General features: G+C 45.4%; 1 protein-coding gene across 10 annotated transcripts in view; it reads right to left on the reverse strand.

Moving 5' to 3' along the window:
- Positions 1-20,933, reverse strand: part of ANKS1A (ankyrin repeat and sterile alpha motif domain containing 1A) — a 111,252-nt gene that overhangs the window by 68,402 nt on the left and 21,917 nt on the right. For 7 of the 10 annotated variants that reach the window (XM_064472105.1, XM_064472107.1, XM_064472104.1 and 4 more), the window contains exons 2-9: positions 13,497-13,577; positions 12,554-12,710; positions 10,586-10,648; positions 4,515-4,811; positions 3,820-3,895; positions 3,426-3,527; positions 2,027-2,122; positions 1,720-1,916 (exon numbers count right to left, since the gene is read on the reverse strand). In XM_064472105.1, coding sequence (XP_064328175.1) covers positions 1,720-1,916; positions 2,027-2,122; positions 3,426-3,527; positions 3,820-3,895; positions 4,515-4,811; positions 10,586-10,648; positions 12,554-12,710; positions 13,497-13,577 — 1,069 coding nt within the window. The remainder of the gene's footprint in view (positions 1-1,719; positions 1,917-2,026; positions 2,123-3,425; positions 3,528-3,819; positions 3,896-4,514; positions 4,812-10,585; positions 10,649-12,553; positions 12,711-13,496; positions 13,578-20,933) is intronic. The other 3 variants (XM_064472108.1, XM_064472106.1, XM_064472111.1) reach the window with 1 other exon arrangement.

Here is a 20,933-nt window from a genome sequence, read left to right on the forward strand (position 1 = left end):
AAAGAAATCTGGGTGGAGTAGAAGTTCAGCCCTAGCAGCACAGGGCTTGGGAATGGTTGCTGCCTTTCCTCTTCCTCCTCCTCCTCTCCAGCAGGACACCTATCCTGGCAGAGAGTCCTTTCCGCAGATTCACCGTACTGCAGCCCAGACCACCCACTTCTGCTCCGCAGCGGTAACACTGCACAAGGCCAGCTCCGACCCACGTGAGCACCAGCTATGCTTCCAGGAGAATAAAACTGCTTGTTGGAAGGTGCTGTGTACACAGGTTTACGGCTTCATTACTTAAGCCAGTTCATTCAGACCCAGACTGGTAATCTCAATGGCACAGCGTTTCAGAGAAGGTCAGTAAGGAACTCATGCAAATGAGTACAAAGGGAAGACTCATGCTTGAGTCTCAATGAAACAGTAACAGGAATAAGTGATTCCAGGGGCACCTTTTATAGTGGAAAACCCTGGAGATCAAGAGACAATGCTGCACTGCATTCCTCAAATATCCCAAGGTTGCCTGTGGGCAGTAAGAGCTGCGCTGCCTCGGATGCAGAGCTTAACACCTCTCTAGGCCATCTCCTGCCCTGCAACAGCTCCATCTAACGGCACAGGGAAAGATGGCAGAGCTGAACCGCTCTGAAAAACTCAAGCAAGTTTTGGGAGAAACTCCAGCAAGCTCCTGGAGCACGTCCCTCTTTCTTCTCCCTTTTCACTGCAGTTCAGCCTCTCATTTCTTCTTATTTGTGGTAGAGCTGAGCTTATTTCAAAGCACACATTATCAACACAGGACAGCACAGAGATGGATTTAAGCCAGCAAGATTTCGTTAGTAACAAGATAGTGCATCTTGTACTGCATTCCTGAAAGAGAGATCTGGCTGAAATGCCAGTCTTCTAAAGCTTTTGTCTTGTCTCTACTAGATTTGCTGGTAGTACAGGAAAAAGGATGCACCTCTTGCAGAGAGAGAGGAAGCATGGTTACAGTACCACCAGCAGTTTATTGTTCATTGCTGCTCTGCCTTTTGTCCAAAAATACCTCCACAGAGCAGGCTTTGTGAAACAACCAGAAAACAAACCCTGAAGCTGACACAGCATGCTGCAAGGCCAGCATCCCGTCTGCCCCATAGTGGTGTTGCCACCCATTGCTATGGGGGCAGCAGATGCAACTAACAGAAGGTGAGAAAGACTTCTTTGGAGACAGTTCCAGGAGCTTTGCGTTGCCTTGTAAAGCCTTGAATACCCTCTATGAATCTCTGCAAGTAATACACAAATAAAAGTTTCCACTGCCCACTAGTTTCCAACAGGATATTCTTAAAGATAATTTCTTGAGAGCCTTCGCTTGAGCAAAGCGGAGAGCAAGAGAGATGAGAAAAATGCTCCACATAAAAGTTTCCAAAGCTTTCTTCTAGACAAGAAGTTGTCCTTCAATTAAGTGCAATGTCCTGACAAACCAAACTTCACAGGCACTGGTATTCAACGGCCAGAAAACAGAAGGATGCAACACTAGGTGAAAATCAGGCATGTAGAAGTGGCTACTCATGGGCAATGCAATGGAGGTTATGTGAACAGGCCAGTGAGAAAGGAGAGGTACCTGCCTGCCCTAATCAATGTCAGGGATGGGTTTAGAGATTTCATCGAGCTGGGGGATTGGCAGCCTGCTGCAAAACCAGGAAAACAGAGATAAGTCACCTGTCTTTCTAAGGCCAGCAGAGACGAGCACACATAGCTACATACAGGCCTGACTCCTGCTGCTTTGAGACCGGTTGATTCCACTTCCTTATTCACAGACTCTCGATCTGAAGACCTCCCGCTGGCAAGGCTGTCCAGGGAGTGGCAGGACGTTGCATTGTACAAAGCTTCATATGGGCTCTCCTTTTCTGGGTTCACATCAAAATCTATGATCAGTTCTGTAACTGCCTTCTCCACATCACCTGCGAGAGGAAGAGAGACACAAGAGCATCACTCGGGGCTCCTGCCCTCGGAAAGTCAGTGCTTGCAGGAAGAAGAGCGCTGGTGACTGCCGTGTTGCATGGAAGCCTACCCTGAGATATCCGGCTCATAGGATCAGTGGCTGGAACAAGTGGTGCTTGAACAGTCTTCTCTGCAGCTTTGGCACTTTTCTTCCCAATTGTGTAATCTGCAACGAGGTGGGGCGACAGGGTCAGCTTATGTCAATCTACTTTTACGTCCAGTTCAGCACACGGTACTTCCTCCCTTGTGGAGGGAAGGCCAACTGTCAGCTTACTAAGTCTCCAAAAAATAACCAAAGTACATTACTAAAACTTGCAGCTCAGATGCCAGAATAGAAGCAGGCGGCCTCTTTAATCACATGCACAAGGTTAAGGATAGTTCTTTGAACTTTCACAGAGTCTTTAATCAGAAAGCTGCAAAGCTCCTGTATGGACAAAATGTCATGGAGCAGATTACTTCATGTTGTAGACACAAGTGACATCAAACGGAGATGCAGCCTGGTCTTCTGGAGTCATAAGGCAGCAGAGAAACCAATTCTAGCTGTGGCCCCCTAACCACAGGCAGAGCCAAAAACATTAAGCTTATGTGAATAGAGTCGGATAGCAACATCTCTTGCAGCTAGCTCGCTCACAGGAGCAAACTAACAGCATTTACCTGCAAAAACTTTAAAACTAAAGCTCATCTTCATCTTCAATTTCAGAATAGAGATAATACCTACCAGCCTCACAGGCAAAGCTTAATTAAAGTCTGCAAAGTGCTTTGAACCTGTAAAGCTCTCAAATGCTAAGCATGAATAATGCACACCAGTTGCATATGCTTCTGATCTTTCTCCCCACAGCTGAGAGGAAATTGAGACAGCATAATTACAAGGTATGAATTTAGCTAAGATGCCACATTTCATTCCCTAACTTGGACAGACACAATGGGCCAAGCTCCTTTAAAAACCACAAGTAATCAAGGCCTTTTCTGTAAATCTCATCTGCAAAATCCATGCCCAAGCTTCACAGTGAAGCAAAGAGTAGGATGTAAGATCTGTGGATAACCATTTGCCTACACAGACACATAAAGGACAGTTAATCCAAAACCATTTCTAAAGCTATTACTTTGCATTCTGCAAGCAGATTTAGGCTATCCTTAATTTTAATTAACTTCTAAAGTGAGTTAAACAAAGCTCAATTAAGCCCATTTAAACTGTAAAAGTCACGCCACACTCCTCCAGCAAAGGAGCTAATCCCCCTAAATCCCGCCACGGAAGTCCCCCTGCAAACACCTGCTCTGAACACAGTTCACCCAAGCATTTAAGCATCATTCCTTCCAACACCTGTAAGATTTTCAGCAAGGGACCTGGCCTGAAGCTGCTTTGTTTTCAGCACTTTCCAGGACTAGGAAATAAAATCCTGTACTCGCACTGGCACAATTAACACCCCAAAGTTTTCCCTCCTGCCCACACAGAAATACACACCACTTACCTTCGATGAGAGCTGCTATGTGTTGGCTTTTCTGAGAAGGAAGTTCCCTCACAATATCCAGAGCTGTCAGGCCTCTGTTATCCTTTATGTTCACATCAATACCTACAGCAATAGGTGTAGAGAAGGCAAAAGCAAGAATATTTTCAAACTATATGCAAGTTCATGCCTTTAATCAAGTTAGAGCTTACTCTTGTGATCATCGCTGCGGGGCGATAAAAAAATGCTCTAGAGGGACAGATTTACAGCCAAACACCAAGAGATAACATCTCCTGTAACCCTCTCCGAGGAACAACACTTTGATAGCTGGTTGGAGAAACATGCTGCCACTATAAAGGGGCTTCCTCAAGTGAGGGTATCACCATTTTATTGCTTCAAAAGGGGAACATTCTCTCACCTGCAGCCAGCAATATTTGTACCACATCTGTCTTGCCAAACAAAGCAGCTTCGTGCAAAGCACTGCCTTTTTCAGTCTGCAAATTAAATGGAAAATAGCATGAAGCTAGACAGTGGGGAATGGTGATGGAGGCATGTTTTAGAAGGTTACAGAAGCAATAAACAGAGAGCATCATATACAAAGTGCGGGCAACAATATCTACAACTGAGGACTATCAGTATTACTACGATGCTGAGAATGTGGAATGGAAAATGGGATGGTCTCTTCAGAGAGACATGCAGGCCAGGTTAGAGACCAAGAAAGGACTTTGTACAGCTTAGCAAGAAGTCACGTCCTGCAAAAGAACGACAAGACCACCACACACAAGCTATTGCTGTGAAAACAGCATATTCACAAGTGGCTTGATAGGAAGAGAAACAGTTTGCCTCTATTGCTATCAAGAGCTCATGGCTTTGCAGGGCAGAACAGCTTAGGCGAAAAGCCTTTCCCCCCTTCCCTCGCTGTCTGGGGCTCTTTGTCCAGCCAGTGAGCAGGTGGGAAGCATGCACAGCGCCCGGAGAACAAAGCCGTCGCTCATCTTTCATAAACGATCCCTTGGGGAGAAGGGTTAGGTGGAGCCCTCTGTAGCACGACTACGGCGGTTCTCCACCCCCCGGCAATCAGACCGGCCCTTCACACACAGACACACTGGATACCTGATAGTTGCTATCCATGCCGGCATCGAGGAGGACATGGACTACAGTTTTGTGACCATTCCTAGCCGCCAAGTGCAGAGGCGTGTGTTTCTTAGTGTTGCAGCTTAAAAGATTCGGGTGAGCGTTCAAGAGCATCTTCACGACTTCCAGCCTCCCGTAGAGTGCGGCCAGGTCCAGAGGAGTCTCAAATTTGTTGTTGCGCATGGTGGGGTCGGTCAGCTCCTCCAGAAGGACCTTCACCACCTCTGTGTGGCCGTACTGCGCGGCGCAGTGCAGCGCCGTCTCGTTGTCGTTGTTCTGGGGGGGGTCAAACACGCCAGCGCGTCAGAACGGGGGAGAACCGAGCTGCTCCGTGCCTCGCTCAAACCATTGAAGTTTAAATGCAAAAACAAGACAAAAAAAGCAATGGGGAAGCAGAGAGCCCAGTTTGAAACAGAGCCTGGAGCAATGTTTTCACCAGCTCGCTAGCCATTTACCAGGCACAGACATCCCCTCTTAACTCATCAACCGACCCCCCCAGTAAAAGCTTCAAAAACATTCAGAACAATAATCTTTACTCAGTTATGGGAAATCTGCTCCACGGGAAATAGGTGCCATAAACAGAACAGCCTGCTTTGAAAGCACTGTGGTCAAAATCGAGGGACCATGATAAACTTTAAGGGATTGTCAAGCTGTATCTGGATTCCCATTACTTCTGCTAGCACTTGGGGAAAGCAGCCTGTTATTTGTTGGCAGCGTCCCACGCTTTGGGGTGCCACAAAAATAAAAGGCTACAATATATGATAGACAAACTGCAGCATGACTTCTATCTGCTGTAGCTTAATGTCATCATTTTAGATTTAAACTTCAATTGTTTCAAATCCTACTTATCCTGATTATAACAGTCATTCCACCTTTGCAATTCTGAAGCTTGCAAGCTGGCTGGTTTAGAGAAAGGGTGCATAAAGTTACATGCAGTTTGTGAATTAGAAAGCAGTGCAATTAGATCACTCTGCTAACAAGCCATTATAGTCAAGGCCTCAGGTCAACTGAGGGAAGAGGCGTCCAAGCGACAGAACACCTCCACAGTGAAAGCCAGATCCAATTAACGCATGCAGCATCTGTCAGGTTAAAAATCAGCAATGCAGAGCACTGAAAGACAAACCACCTAACACATTTCACTTGCAGGTGCAAAATAGGAACATTGCCAATTTAAGAGAGCCTTTTCTCAAATTAAATTCACCTCAAGTTTTAGTTTTACTACTGTATGTTATACACAGAGGGATTTCTGTTTAAGGGCTTTAGAAACAAATACTTATCTATACAATTTGACCCAAAACACTTTAATGCAGTGTTACGCACTTCAACTTTAGCTGAAAGAATTGTGCTTGAATTTGACATTTTTAGAACAGCTCGCATCAAAAAAAAAAAACGACCCAGAGAATGTATTTGTCTTGATGGAGTCAGAAGTGCTACTTTAGAAACTGAATTTGATCAAAATACCTCCCTTTTTGCTCTGAGAGCACGTGTGCTTTTTTGGACACCAGCTTGTAGGAGCAGTCAATATTTTGCACCATTTCACAACCACGCTGCAGAACTTGCTCTGTTGTACAAGTACTTTAATCCTATTAACACGTTAAGTCATTCTAGGGATTACAGGAGTCATGCATGCAAACTCCCATTTCTTTTTATCTGGCATTTGGATCATTTTTCAGCCACGTGAAAAACATGAGGGAAGCAGGGAGTTCTGGAGAGGCTCTCCGCAGCTGCAGCTTGTGTAAAAGCAAAGACTGAGGAGGCAGGACACAGCAACACCCACATGCAGAAGTGAGATATTTAGGAAGGTAAGGAAAGCATTCTGTTAGCACAGAAGTTCAAAGTCAAACAACAAGCTCTATACTTGGAGTGGCAGAGGCAGCCATGGTGAAGGAAGGCACATACAAGTGGACAGAAGTTACTGTAGAATAATGAAGTCTGTACATAAAATACACATAGGGAGTGAGAAGGGGAGAGAACAGAGAACTACAGAGATTACACCTATCAATCAGTTTCAACTGCTGGTCTCAAGGCATTGAAAAGGTTGGTAAATCGCACTATTCTTATAAGCCAGGGAAGGGAGCCCAGGTACCAGTGAGCCCGTGGCACAGCCAGGCCGAGGCCCGCAGCCTGCCCCATAGCACGAGGGAGGCTTGCTGACAATTTTTGCAGCAAGAGTAGATAACGCCAGCCCCTCTGGAGCAGCAGGTATCTGCCAGAGAGCCATGGGGGGTAGGCACCACTCATGCCATGCTAGCCCTGGCTACAGGGGATTTCCACTGCTAGGGCTGCCCCCCTCTCATCCCTCCCTGGCACAGAGACCACATCCCTCAAGGGCACTTTAAAGTGCACAACAACTCCAAACACCTGTGTGATGGCACAGAAATGGGGCCATAACATCCTTTAATAACATAATTGATGAAGACTTCCCCCATACAATTTAGTCTACTTTTCCTCAAGCAGGTCAGGGCTCTGACGCTCAGGATGAAATCCCCATACTTTCCTCCTGCAATAGCAATCAGCAGGTGGTCAACTCCCCATAACCATTACAGCAAGTCTTTCCCCATCTCAGACTGTGTACTGGAAACTCCCGCTATTGCATAAGTTAGGAGAGCTTTGAGCAGCCAAAAATGTTAGAGCCGTTTCAGGCAAGGGAGTTTGCCTCCCTTCCCCGCATCGCCTCTCCAAGCACAAACCAGAGCTGAGCCTGAACAATGAGCACGAGCGCTCAGACATACATATTTATCGGAGATGGAAAAAGAAAATTCCTTTCCAGTAGCCAGAGGCATATGGGTTCAAATTTCAAAACTTCTTAGAAAAATAGAGCACTCAACAGGGCCCAGAAGCTGCATTCCTGCAGGAATCCCAGCACCCCCAATTCATGGCTGGGAGCGAGACGCTGGGCTCATACGATGCCCGCCTACAGACCACAAACTGGGAACACGAGCAGAAATGCCTCTGCTTTCATATGGGCTCCATCAAATTTTTCAAGCCCTGGTAACTAGATACCACACACCATAGCCCTTATGCGCCTCATCGCACAATAAAATGGACCATTTACAGCTCCTTAAAGTGTATCTGTCTGCACCGCTGCTCCTAACACACCGTAAGAGGGCTTCAGCTGAAGAAAGGGAGACTTGGTTTAAAGAAGGGAAAGTTTTCTAACTTTTTAACCTGCAAAGATTTGAACAGTCAAATAAGCTGCCAAGGGAGACTACAGAGCTGTCCCTCCCTGAGGGTTCTGAGACAAACACTGCTCAGGAATGGTTTAGGTAGACGTGATCCTGCCTCAGGGCTGGGGAAAGAGGCTACATGACCCTTTGGCCCCATCCCACCTATTTCTAAGATTCCTTTCCAGTAGGATTTTTGTCCATGCGTGCATGTCTAATGTAGGCTCGCCCTATTAAAAACCTTTTATTTTGCTGCTCCAGTGACACGACGGATCCTAAAGCACAGAACAGGGATGTCCTGCTGGCATCCGCTCCATAAAGTTTCAGTTAAAGGCAGGCCAAAATGAAAGCAAAAAAAAGGCATTAAGCAGAATCCAAACTTCACCAGGAGGTGACACCTATGGCACATCCCAGCCTCAGGCAGAGAGCAGGCCAGAGGAGTCAGCTGGAGCTGCCCGGTCAGTTGTACCATCTCCTTCCCTCCTCTCGCAGCACAAAATTTCCATCGGTGCCCCGCATGGCACTCACTGCCAGGAGCAGGGTAAGGATGAACAGGCCTCCTGCCTTCCTACAGGTGCCCAACAATGGCAAACATATTTCAGGAAAACAATAAAGGGATCCCCATACGTCCAACAAGCTTTCGGGAGCTCTGCGGGTGGGTTCGCTGCCCGGCTGCGTTTGCTGACTCCAGATGGTAGGCTTCCACTTTTTGCAGCAGCCCATTTAGATTTATAGCACTTTAAACCCAATCTGCATGATTCATTTGCTTCCGATTACGAAAGACAAAGGCAGTTTCTGCAGCGCACAACCTGAGCTATGTGACAGCTTTTTCTACTTTGGCTCTGCTCAATTGGTTGGTTCCTTCATTCAAATTAAAATAACCGAATTCAAGATAGCAGGAGCTGCTGAAGCAAAGCTGCTGCTCCATCTCTTAATTTTGCTTCTATCGTTTGCTTTTCAGAAGTCCTGCAGGCCTGTAACAGACATGTTGCAGAGACCTCCTGTTGAACAACAGATGTTGAAAAGGAAGGGGCATAAAAAGAAGCTGTTAACTATTTCTTTAACTTTTAGGAGAGCAAGAACCTTCTGGCTTTATCTCTTCCTCACCAGGATATTAAATTGTAGCCCGCCTTTAAATGATTTGCCCCAAAATGTTTGGAAGTTGAAACATCTGCTTCCATCCTTTCTGTATGACACCCCATCCTGGGCGGGAGCTGGGAAGCTGGAAGCACCAATTAGGCAAGGACTCCTAAAGACTTTGCACCTGGATTTTTTGTGGTTCTCCCACCTGCAGCCAGGCTATTGAGAAAACATCAAGGTTTGCATATCAGGTACGATTCCGTTCTTCAAACGTGCTCAGAAACTGGTGGAAAGCTGGTCAGAATTTGTGACGAACCTAACAGATTGTGTGTAAATCACCTCTCTCTCCTTAAAACCAAGGCAAATATTTCAAAAACACTAGCCCTGTTCGAGCACAGCACAGCCATCTTGAAAACTGAACTGAGAGATTAAAATAATGCACTTGTCAAAAGTATAAAATCCAAATCAGAATTCTTGTGGATTTTTGTTTACAAAGTAAGTGAGCTCACTGTCTATTTCATCTTTATATTCCTTCTTCATTCAAGATTTCAATGCAGGAGTGTGTAAGGTCTTACTCTGTTACTGACAGTGTTTTAGAAAGCTCCTCTCAGGCAACTGAACTGCTCGACTAGGATGTTTCCACAGAAGACATTAATTGCTGTAAAATTCCCATCTGGATTTTTGTAAAAATCATGGATACGGATGAGCTTCATGTAAATATATTTGTGCTTAAAGAGGTATGCCCTAGGGTATTTCCTGAAATAGAAGTTTGCAGAAACAAATGTAATTCCCAGCAGTTAGCAGGCTCAGGAACTTTGAGGGTGTGCTTAAGGTACTGCAGATCAAGCAGAGTGAAAGTTTTAACTAAACTTTGAGACACAAATCTGACACGGATGGCTGGATCCAAAATAATTGGCTGGAAGCAACCGCGGCGTGGTAGCGAGAGCAGAAGTACCTCATGATAAATCAGCAGACTATTATACCATCGCTGGCCTGCAACTTCACTATGAATAAAAATGAAAAATGGTGTCTGAGAAAACACCACCAGGAACTTCCTTATCTGCTTCCTCAATTGCTCAGCCTCAGTGCATCAGGAGTGCTGATGTCATGCCTTTTTGTAGCTCCAGAACAACTAAAAGCAAGAGAAGAGCAAAATAGGCAAGAAAACAGGAACAGAAGACTAGGGCTGAAGGGTCAGACGACACAACAGACTTAACATCAAAAAAGAGAGACTGATGCGATAAGCAGGACATGAAGGACTTGGGAAGGGAGGCATGAACATTACTGCCTTCCCTCCTCTCCACCACCACCAAAAGAATTATCTGTCCATTCAAACGACAAATACAGCATTATGCATTTTGTAAGAGAAAAGGCATGAGAATTCACTCCAAACAGCCCACAGAGAAAACGCATCCATCTTTAAGCAGGGGAAAAAACAATTTCCTTCTCTTCGCATTTATCAGCAACATTAGCACATGAAACACAACCTAAAGCATTTTAATTGAAATAACATTACCTTTTGGAAGTCATCCGGCCAAATCAAGCAAACTGACCGTCACCGTGAGTCCTACAAGGCTAAGCAATGAAGGAGCCCCCAGGAAAGTAAGGAAAAGCTTCCCTTAAATTATGGTTCTATAACTGCTTCGAAGAAAGAAACCCACAGTAAATAAATGGTCGCATTTTACTTTTCCCCAAGCGGCTGCAAACTGAACAGATATTATTGCAAGTGGATGACGTTGCACCTGGAAGCACGCGAGTGCAGCTTGGAGTAATGATGCAGTGAAATGCTGACAGCAAAGTACACACCTTGGCATTGATATATGGGTCAAAGGGGCCGTACTTTTTGAGTTCTTTGATCTCAAGAGCATTCTACAAAAAGGAAGAGGAAAAAGAAAAAAAATGTGATAATGAAATGGGTGAGATATAGCAACAAAGCAATGGGTGACTCCCAAGGGGTGGAAATGACAGAACACAGCATCTTGTTCCAGTCAAAGCTATTAACTGCAGAAGCCATTCCAGCTGCCGATTCCTGTAACTTGAACCACTGCGCATTTCATTTACAAGACTCCAAACACAAGCAGCACAGGCCAGTCGGCTGACTCTTCCTCGTTTAAGAAGGTTCCTACTCAACAGACATTAATGAAACATTACCTGGAGGGATTACACTCAGCTTTTAGTCTTTTGCAAAGGTTTCTCCTACATCTGTCCTACTCAGAGCAGAACAGTTTACACTCAGGGCCCTCAGTCAATTCTTATCAGATTTGAGAAGTGTAGTTTACAACCAATCTGTTTAAACAGACTGAATGCCTGCAGCTGTGCCTGAAGACATTATTAACCACAGCCCCAAACTGGAAAAACTATCAAAAACATTAAAACACACATTCTTAGTTATTTCTGCTCAGTCGAGGAGCGGTAGTAAATAACATTACCACCACATTTTTAATTTTGTGATGCTTTAGAAGCAACCCTTTGGCCTCGGAACAGCCTGATGCATCAAGTTAGCCACCTTATACTGAGGAACAGAACACTTAAGCATGGGGCTTTGGTCCCCACAAACTGTGGCTGGAAGCAGGATTAGGACTTCTAAACCCATCTCCAAAGGGAGTTTTTGCTCCTCAGCTTCTGAAAAGTATGTTCTGCAGATCAAACTTACAGAGCAGAAACTCACAGTTTCCAGCTGCTCATCTTGACTTTGACAGATTTTGCTAAACTTGAGCCCGCGGGTATCTGACCTACCTGTGAATTAACTGCTGAATGAATATACGCTTTTAACTAAGGCAGACAAACTTCTTTTCGTTTACTCCTCTCCTCCTGGATGAAAACCCGAGTGGTTTAAGAGCTGATTCACAGGGACATTAGGTATTCCTGCCCCAGGAACCAAAGGCTATTGTAGCTTTTGCTGCCTGATTTGGATCTGTTACTGCATGTCTGCCCAAGCTCACTCAGCCATAAGCAGTTCAGTAACACTGCTCAGCTGGCCTCACTCCGTAAACCACCTCCCTTATCCAGCTCTTAAACAAAAGAAATATTTGGGCCTTCCAGCAGTAGCATTTCAGAAGTTCCCTGGAATTGTAAGGTACCTGCTGACTTCAACGGGGAGGTTACACGGGAGCCAGCCCTCCAAAGCGGACACAGCAGCCGCTGTACAGAATAGCCATCTCATACAAATCGATCCCTCTGCATCCCAGACCAAAACCTATCAGCTTAACAAAGGGAAGAAATCCACCAGATTTTTTTTTCTTGCCTGAGAAAATAATTCTGAGATTAAGCTAGGGATTTATCTGGGGGCAAGTAGGGTTAAAATTATCTTGTAACTTACAAATTAGTTAACTGGAGCAAGTGCTAGAGACAAGCCAGGAGAACAGCTAAGAGAGCATGGCCAAACAAAGACTAAACAAAGCTGCTTTGATTAGTTCCCAAAGAAGGAGCCACTGTATCCTCTGACAGAACTAGAAACCTTCTCAGCTATCCAGCAACTGAAAGGAAAAACTACGGGTTAGTTTTAGAAGCCCAGTATGAAAGCAGGAGACCGCTTCCCACCTGTTGAGTGGTTCTTATATTTATGTATCTCTATGTAAACATATATATACCTTACTCATTCAACTACCAGTTCAGAACTGGGGATAGTTGCTTTAGGCAGTGCCCTTCTTACCCCATTAGCAAGTAGGACTTTATAACAATTGCTACTAGTTCGGGAAGGGTCAGGAGTCAGCTGAAGTAGTCTCTCTCCAAGGGAAGTGATTCAACAATATATTAAGAGAAAAATAGGCAGACCTGCTCATTCACTTTAGTATGCGAAGGTCCCTGGTGGATGAGGAGCTTCACTATGTCTGCATCTCCTTTCCAAGCTGCCAGGTGAAGAGGGTAACAGCCTTTACAGTCTGCTACGTTGGTTAGTGCATCATTCCTCAGCAGAACTTCCACCACATCCCTGCAAGAGAAGGACACTTGAGTCCATAAGATATTCAAGTCCTTGTTTCTCAGCTTAATTCTGCAGTAAGTAGAATATTTTATAAAAAGTTAATCTGAACAGGAGCATTTCAGACATCCTCTTGAAATATGAGTTTAAAGCGTTCCTATTCAAAGCTGCCCAAGGGAGAGAAAAGAAAAAAGGAAGACTGCTGAGATGAGCTCAGGAAAGATCTATGTTACCTTCATACTAACGGAGCTGAACAGGGACCAGAGTCATCCACAAGCCACTCTGGTGAAAAGTGAATTGCACCAGTGCGATAAAGATGAATAAGGATTTTAACTCTACTCAATTTCTCAGTATCTTAAGTAGCAACGAACATACAAGGCTTACCACGCTGAAGAACGAGTTACTTAAAAATGTAATATGCACGAAAGCAAATTTTAAGTGGTGCAGGCACAGCAACACGTTGGACACTGGACAGACTGCAGAGGACTGTTACTGGAGAAACCACCTTCAATATCTTGTATCTTATCCAAATTGCTTGTAAATAAAAGGGTGGTTGAAAGCCTTAGAGTTTTGCCAAATTTTTGAATATATGTATGATCATACTGTGCAGCAGCCAATGCCTCTATAGCTTCACCGCACTGATGTTCTTCACTTCTTGGCCTGAAGATGGTGTCGTGCTGCACCATCACCACATTTTTAGTGGAAACGGCGTTAGACTGGTGAATGAATTACACAAAAACAGTAGCTTGTAAAGCACACAGTATTCCCTATGATCAAAGGCATGATAAGATGACTCACTTATGACCATTCAAAGCAGCATGGTGCAGTGGAGTGTATCCAGTACTGTCAACGCAGTTCACATTTGGCCCTCTCCAGATGCTGCAAGACAAAACGTACAGGGAACACTTAGGCATACACCAAACAGACGGACAGCCGGCAAGGACAAGTTTCGGCAGAGTTCTCACACCAGTTTGGTTATCTGGAAGCAAACCAGTGGCTGGACAGCTGTGGTTAGGAGCAGTAATACAGAGAACAGACCGCATAGCACTGCGTCGAGCAGAGGGGTTAGTGTCACACAGCACACAGCTGGTACAGGGATTCACTACTCGATACTTTATCAGACTACCCTGGTGCTAGAGCAAAGCTCCCACATTCATCTGCTACTAGACATCTTTCAGCTATATATGTGCTTGCCAAAAAGCATCTTCAGAGAAACATGTGTCTATTAAAGTTAACCACAAGAGACACTAAACCATCAACCCACTGCTAATTCACACCCCTCTGAAGAATTTTGATGGGTTTGGGAAACCCTCTTGCCTCCATGCCAAGAGTCACTGGGGTGTAAGTCAAAGACTGTGGGATACAGAGCCTGCTCTTGGTCACCAGCATGATTCCCCGCTGGCTTCTTGCTGTCCAAAAACCATTTCCATCTGACAGCTATTGGCAGGCTATATGAAAGAGTAGGTGGTCTCCGAGCACTTCTGAGAATATTGTTAACTTCCCTCCCTCGTTCAGAAGCCGAACACCAAGGATTTAAGGATTAACCCTGTAGAGGATTAATCTTCCCTCTAACCCCTGCAAGGTGTCCTATTTAAAACAGTGGAGAAGGACATGTGTAAGAAGCTGGCACTGCTCTTAAGCTTGCTGTTAAAGGAGTTTGGTTTCTACAGCCACCCCTCACCAGTGCTACCACCCTCTCCCAGAAAGGGCACGTGAACGCAAATCAGTACGTTCTTATACGCAAATTGAAACCGTTCCCCTTTCCTGAAGGCAGCCCTCTCTGTTACAACCCATCATTCCTTGTATGCTGGCCTGTTTTTAAGCTTAATACTTTCAAGAATTATTAAGGATTTATTATAAGCCTGGACAATCACTCTTTTGCTAATACAGTACATTTTCCTGCTTGGTTTTCTTTAAGTAGGGGTAGAACTTAACAGCACCCTCTAATCCCCAGTTTAATTGGTTTAAAATAAAGTCAACTGTTGCTTTTTATGAAGTAGGCCTTTCCCGATCATTTCATTTCCTCCCCAGCATGTAATCGCTACAACTCGTTGTATGATACAGAGGCAGCCCGAGCAGTAACTAGGTTTTCTAAAATAACAGCCATTACTAGAGGGCTCTTAGCCAGAAAAAACTCTATAGCACAGTGTTAAAAAGCAGCAGGAAAGGCACCAAACCAACAGGAATCTTGTGCGGACCAAGTCAAAATTCAGAAGCAAACCAAGAGCAACGCTCACTCTCGAGCACATTTCAGGTGGGATTCAGGAGCACACTCTGAAATGGAAAGTCTCTCCCCTCCGAGTGACTCCTGATCCGGCAGAGCTTTATAAAAAGCTTTGCAGTCCTGAGACAGACACAAGCTCCCCTAGAGGAGAGGCAGCTAAAGGGAAACTTTATCCAAGAGGACAGGGAAATAAGCCACAAAATCCAATTTGCAAAGGATCAGAAGGCTTATCCAGAGGCATTCCCGAACACCACACACCATCCTGCGCTCCAGAAGGGAACGGCAAACCAATACGTTCACACAATGCCTTTCAAGCACCACTCTCATCATTTTCAGGATGATGACTTAAACTACATCCAGAAGATATGTGAGACACCAAAAAAACCCGCTCAGATTGAACCCAGGAGATGCCCTGCCCCATCCAGCTGCCACAGGCCTGAAGCACGAAGGGGACCTGAGTAATTCCGAGGCTCTGGTTTATTTTTGGCAGTGGGCTCATGCAGTGTGGTTGCCCAAATAATTTATTGCTGGATTTAAAGTAGCAATTAATGGTTAAAACTAGTGCCAAAAAGATTTATGGTAGTCTAGTTATAAATACTGCGCCTGCCCATCCCCTTGCACAGGCTGCTAACCTGACCAAAGCCAGAGAGTCCAGTGGTTTTACATAATAAACAGAGCTGTGTTTTGATGCTGAGCTCAAAAAGCTTTGAGTCGTACATATGAAAAACCAGCAGCATTTAGTACAAATATTTCTTTCAGCCAAAGTTATGAAGTAAGGGAAACCAAGGTTAGTGGTGTAACAGGCATAAAAAACAAGTCACTTGCTCGAAGTGATCCGCCCAAGACCAGGGACTGGAGCCCAGGATATCCGTCTCCACCAGAACATGGTCTCCCAGTGAGAAAACACACTTCCATAAACTTCCTTAGAAGTTTTCTGGTTTAATGTTTTAGAGCCAAACGCAAAGTTCACTTAAGGGACTCAGAGGAAGAGAAAAGTTGGAGTCCAAGATGGAGCTGGTTCAAGTGCGAGCACTGGGTACTGCAGAAATCAACCGCTAAGATTTTAAGATATTTAAAAGAAAAAAAAAAGTCTGCTGTGTCCTTTCCTCCCCCTTGCCCTTTTATTCTTGCAAAGAAAGAAAGCTTTTATCAAAGAAAGGTCAAATCACCCAGAAGTTCAGAGTGAAATGATCCAAGAACTATTTATATTTAGATGTGAGGACTGCAATGAAGTGTCAGTCTCTTCCCTCCTCTTCCTCTCCAGCTCTGCTAGGGACGCCATACAGTTCTCCTGACTTAACAGAAACCAAATCTTTCGTCCCATTTTTATTTATGCAAGGCATAGCGTTAAAGTCTTGCATACACTAAGATAAGATCCCAAGCTCCTCATGTTAGATCTAAACAAGGAAAATAACTCCACTATGGCTCACAGAAACCAGAAGCTGCAAGAACACTAGCATGGGACTGTCACTTCTGAAAGCACTGAGCACTATCTGCAGCGCCTCGGTGCATCTCATCTGACATCTCGGGCAAAATCTGTAGGAGCTGTGGCAGAACTACTGGAAACAAAACCCGGCTCTGAACTAAACCATTAGGAAAACACCCTCACACCACTTTGGGGAGGAGGTGGGTACTCTGGGATTAAAATTAGATCTTCTGAAGTGAGGAGTTTAACAGGTCATTTCAGGCCAGACAGGGAAATTTAAAGAGGTTTAAGTCAACAGGAACAACGCAGCAAGACTTTGAGGTGTCAGGCTCATGGGTACACGGAGCCCCGTTCAGCCATCCCCCCTCTGGGAACTCTTATCGGACAAACACTGAGTAGTGTCTGACTCCTCTTGGTTCAGCCCAGTACGGGCACATTTCACAGCAGGGAGAACAATAAAAATCATACATTAAGAATCAAGTAAGTGGGTTTTAAGGAGACACAAAAATCACTGCAGGAAAATGATGAGTAGGCAGGAGCTAGGCAGGCTCCATCCCTTTCAGAGGGGTTTCCCCTTCAAGTCGCCAACCTCCTGCTGTGCTAAGGCACAGATGCTCACGTCACGGCCCAGGGCTCACATCTCCACCTAGATTATGTTACCTCCAATGCCTTGCAGATGAGACATGAAATGAGAAAGAGATGAGGACTTATTTAGGCACTGTGAGATCATTCAGTGGTAGAAGCCTGAATCATTTAATCTTAACAATACCTACTTACAGACCTGTTGCCCTGATTTTACAGGGCAAAGGGGAAGTAATTCAAAACAGGGCAGTATAAACATTGCCTTCGGCAAAAATAGACAAGACAGAACAAAAAGCAGAAAACCCTAATGCCAAACCACTGCGATACTCTTCAAGCCTTGCAAGCTGGGGTGCAGATGACAACTCTGGAAGCCACGAGGGCTTTACTCCCTGCTGTGCTACGTAGCCTCAGGAAAAGCTCTACTTCCAGACCTCAGTTTTCCCATCTGTAAAATGGAAATACAGCATTGAGAGAAGCAGAGCACAAAGCCAAGTACTATCAATGTACAGTGTGACTTTGGGCTGTTTCTGATTAAACAGAAAAACAGATCCCAGCACAGGAAGGAGAATGCTGTGAATACAAGCTCCAATAAAGCTCAGAGAAGGTCTGGAGCCAATTCGACTACCACCACTGTTTGCTTGCTTTTCTCCCCGATCCCCAAAAACCCTTTTAGGTGAAAGAGTGGCGTTGCTTTTACATTAGCAGTCTCCATTATGAAAAGCAAACTTCTCAAACGATTACCTAGATTTCACCTCCCTTTTGCTGCACCAGGGAAGGATTCTAACAACATTTCTGGTATATCTGTTTAAGGCAGTTAAGACTGAACATTAAGGACATAAGAAAACCCCCGAAAATTGCAAAATCTGCTCTGCTTAAACTAATTCTTGTGCTCAGTTTTCTCTTGCTCCATGATTCAACAAGTGCTGTAGCTTTTTAAATAAAGCTTCCTGTTTGTAAAAATTGCTGAATAAAGCACATTGCTTTAGGTCATGATAAAACCCAATAGTTCCTTTAAACAAGACCATATTTGTCCTCTTGCTTTTCCATTTATTTCTTCCTGGACTGTGGTAACTTTACTCACAAAAATCGTCTGGGGCAGTGGCCTAGAGCAAAGGCCAAGCCACCTAAAGAACAATCCAGCGTTTTCAAGTCGAAGATGTGCCTTCAGAGCTGAGTTATAGTCTCACTTGTATGCATTACAGAAGTACCCAGAGACATCAGGCCCGGTACTCTTAGGTGCACAGATCAGACAGCAGAGGCCATTGCTACCCCGTGTATTTATGAACTCAACACAAAGACAAAAGGGACAAACAAGTTCTGGTGACGAATGGTGTCCCTCAGGGGTCGTACTGGGACCAGTGCTGTTTAACATTTTAATCGATGCGGTGGAGTGGGATCGCGTCCACCCTCAGAAGTTTGCAGATGACACCAAGCTGGGCGGTGCAGTTGACACGCCAGAAGGACGGGATGTCATCCAGAGAGACCTGGACAAGCTGGAGAGGTGGGTCTGTGAGAACCTCCTGAAGTTCAACAAGGCCAAGTGCAAGGTCCTGCACCTGGGCTGGGGCCGCGCCCGCTACCAACCCAGGCTGGGGGATGGAGGGATGGGGAGCAGCCCTGCGGAGGAGGACTTGGGGGTGCTGGGGATGAAAAGCTGCACACGAGCCAACAATGTGCTCTTGCGGCCCAGAAGCCGGCCGTGCCCTGGGCTGCATCCCCAGCAGCGCGGGCAGCCGGGCGAGGGAGGGGGTCCTGCCCCCCTGCCCCGCTCTGTGAGACCCCCCCGCAGCGCCGCCTCCAGCTCGGGGCTCCTCAACGTGGGACAGACACGGGGCTGCTGGAGCGGGGCCAGAGGGGGCACAGAAATGCTCCGGGGGCTGGAGCCCCTCTGCTGTGAGGCCGGGCTGGGAGAGTTGGGGGTGTTCAGCCGGAGAAGGGGAGGCTGCGGGGACACCTCATTGCAGCCTTCCAGTGCTTAAAGAGGGACTCTAGGAAGGATGGGGGTGACCTCTTCAGCAAGGACTGCTGTGACAGGACAAGGGATGATGGTTTTAAACTAAAGGAGGGGAGATTTAGACTGGATGTAAGGAACAAATTTTTTACAATGAGGGTTGTGAAACCCTGGAACAGGCTGCCCAGAGAGGTGGTCGATGCCCCATCCCTGGAAACACTCAAGGTCAGGCTGGACGGGGCTCTGAGCGACCTGATCTGGTTGAAGATGTCCCTGCTCACTGCAGGGGGGCTGGACTCGATGGCCTCTAAGCGTCCATCCAACCCAAACCGTTCTATGATCCTATGAAACAATATTAGTACTATCTCTCCTTTAGATACAAGAAATGATCAGTGCACATGAGTGGCTTAGCCCAAGGTCACAAAGGAAGTTTAAAGTAGCTGAGAACTGGTCCCAGATGTTTGGAGACTTAGTTCAATGCCCTAGAGACAGAGTGTCACGAGGGCAGTTAAGGCTGGAGGCAGATTAACTCCTAGTCCATTGCCCGGAGTACATTACAAGCAAGTCAATACGCATCTCAGCTATTAATATCCATACAGCTGCGAGATTCTTGCAGTGCTAACACAACCCGCTTTTGGTATTTCCTGCTTATAGACTGGTAATACAAACAACTCAAATGCTTTGTGCAAGGCTTTAGGTTTAGAAAGTGCACTTAAACATTTATGTAGAGCGAGAAAGGCAGCGCTGCGCCCATCTCACCAATGGGAAGGCATCATAGGGCTCACGACGGAGCTGCGACCCCTTTTCTTGCGTGCCTCAACCACTAGATAATACAATAGCCTTTCCAGAAATAAATTGCTGATGCAAGACCAGAGAAGATTAAAGCAGAGTATTCCTGGGGCAGGGGAGAACATGGCTAGATCCCAAGTAATACTTTCTCAGCCCCTCTTGGCAGGCTTCGGGGAAGACTGCGGAGAGCAACCCGGTTAGATTCCAGCTATTGGAGAGGCTGCAAAGGAAGCCAAAGCGGTGATCTTTGGCTTCTACGCTCCTCAACTTCTTTGTCCAGATTCTTCTTTGCTATAAAGAAAGCAGTTGGGATGATTGGGATGATCTTGGCTGCCTTCTTCCTATACTCTTGTCCACACTATCATCATCTTCTGCCTTTCCCATCACCCTTTTTCCTCTGTTCAGCAGATTCCTTCCAAACTTGACTCCTCCACCCAAACTGAGGGACGTACACTCTATGCATCTGCCTAGTCTGTTCTGCTCAGGCCTGAAGACTTTGTACAGCACCTGGCTCAACAAGAGCTGAATTTTGACGGCTGCTTTCAGCTTATCACAGAACACCTGACAAAAAAAAAAACCAGTTTCTGCCCTCATTGCTATTTTCCACTAACTGCAGCAGAGTTAGCTCTAAAAGCACAATATTTAAGAGCATCGTCATTTTACAGCTGCAGCATCTTATCAGTTGCAAAAACAAATTCAGACATACTACAGAAAATGTGGGTGGCCATTTAATATAGAGGATAATTATATAATGCTTTGCAAAGAATCCAGCCGTGCAGTGGTCTCACTTCACATTCCAGTCCTATGCGGGAAGCATTTGTTTTATATAAAATTCTCCCAACATTACTGCCTCCATTTTTTCTATTGGAAAAAAACACAGTAATTCACATTTAGCACTTCAAACATGATGATGCTGCCAAGCATTTTACAACCCAATACAGTAATTACCTTCTACCTGATGGAGAAGAGCTCTGTTAAGGCCAAGTGGCCACCAAGGGAGAGGCACAGATTGTTTTTGTTGGATTTCTTGTTTCAGTTTGGTTGTTGGGTTTGATTTCTTTTTTTCACATCAATTTAGAACAAAATCGTCTTTTTGACTGACAAGGCTAAAATGCAACTTCATGTGCTTAAATGAAAGGGAAGAAGCTGAATGATGTGAGCTAATACTACACATGTGCTTTCTCAAGTGCCTCTAGACTTGGGAAAAACACACGCAAGAATTGTCAGCGAGGATGCTATCCATAGATCACACAGCCTGCAAGA

Source organism: Phalacrocorax carbo, chromosome 23, assembly GCF_963921805.1.
Source record: "Phalacrocorax carbo chromosome 23, bPhaCar2.1, whole genome shotgun sequence".
NCBI lineage: Eukaryota > Metazoa > Chordata > Aves > Suliformes > Phalacrocoracidae > Phalacrocorax > Phalacrocorax carbo.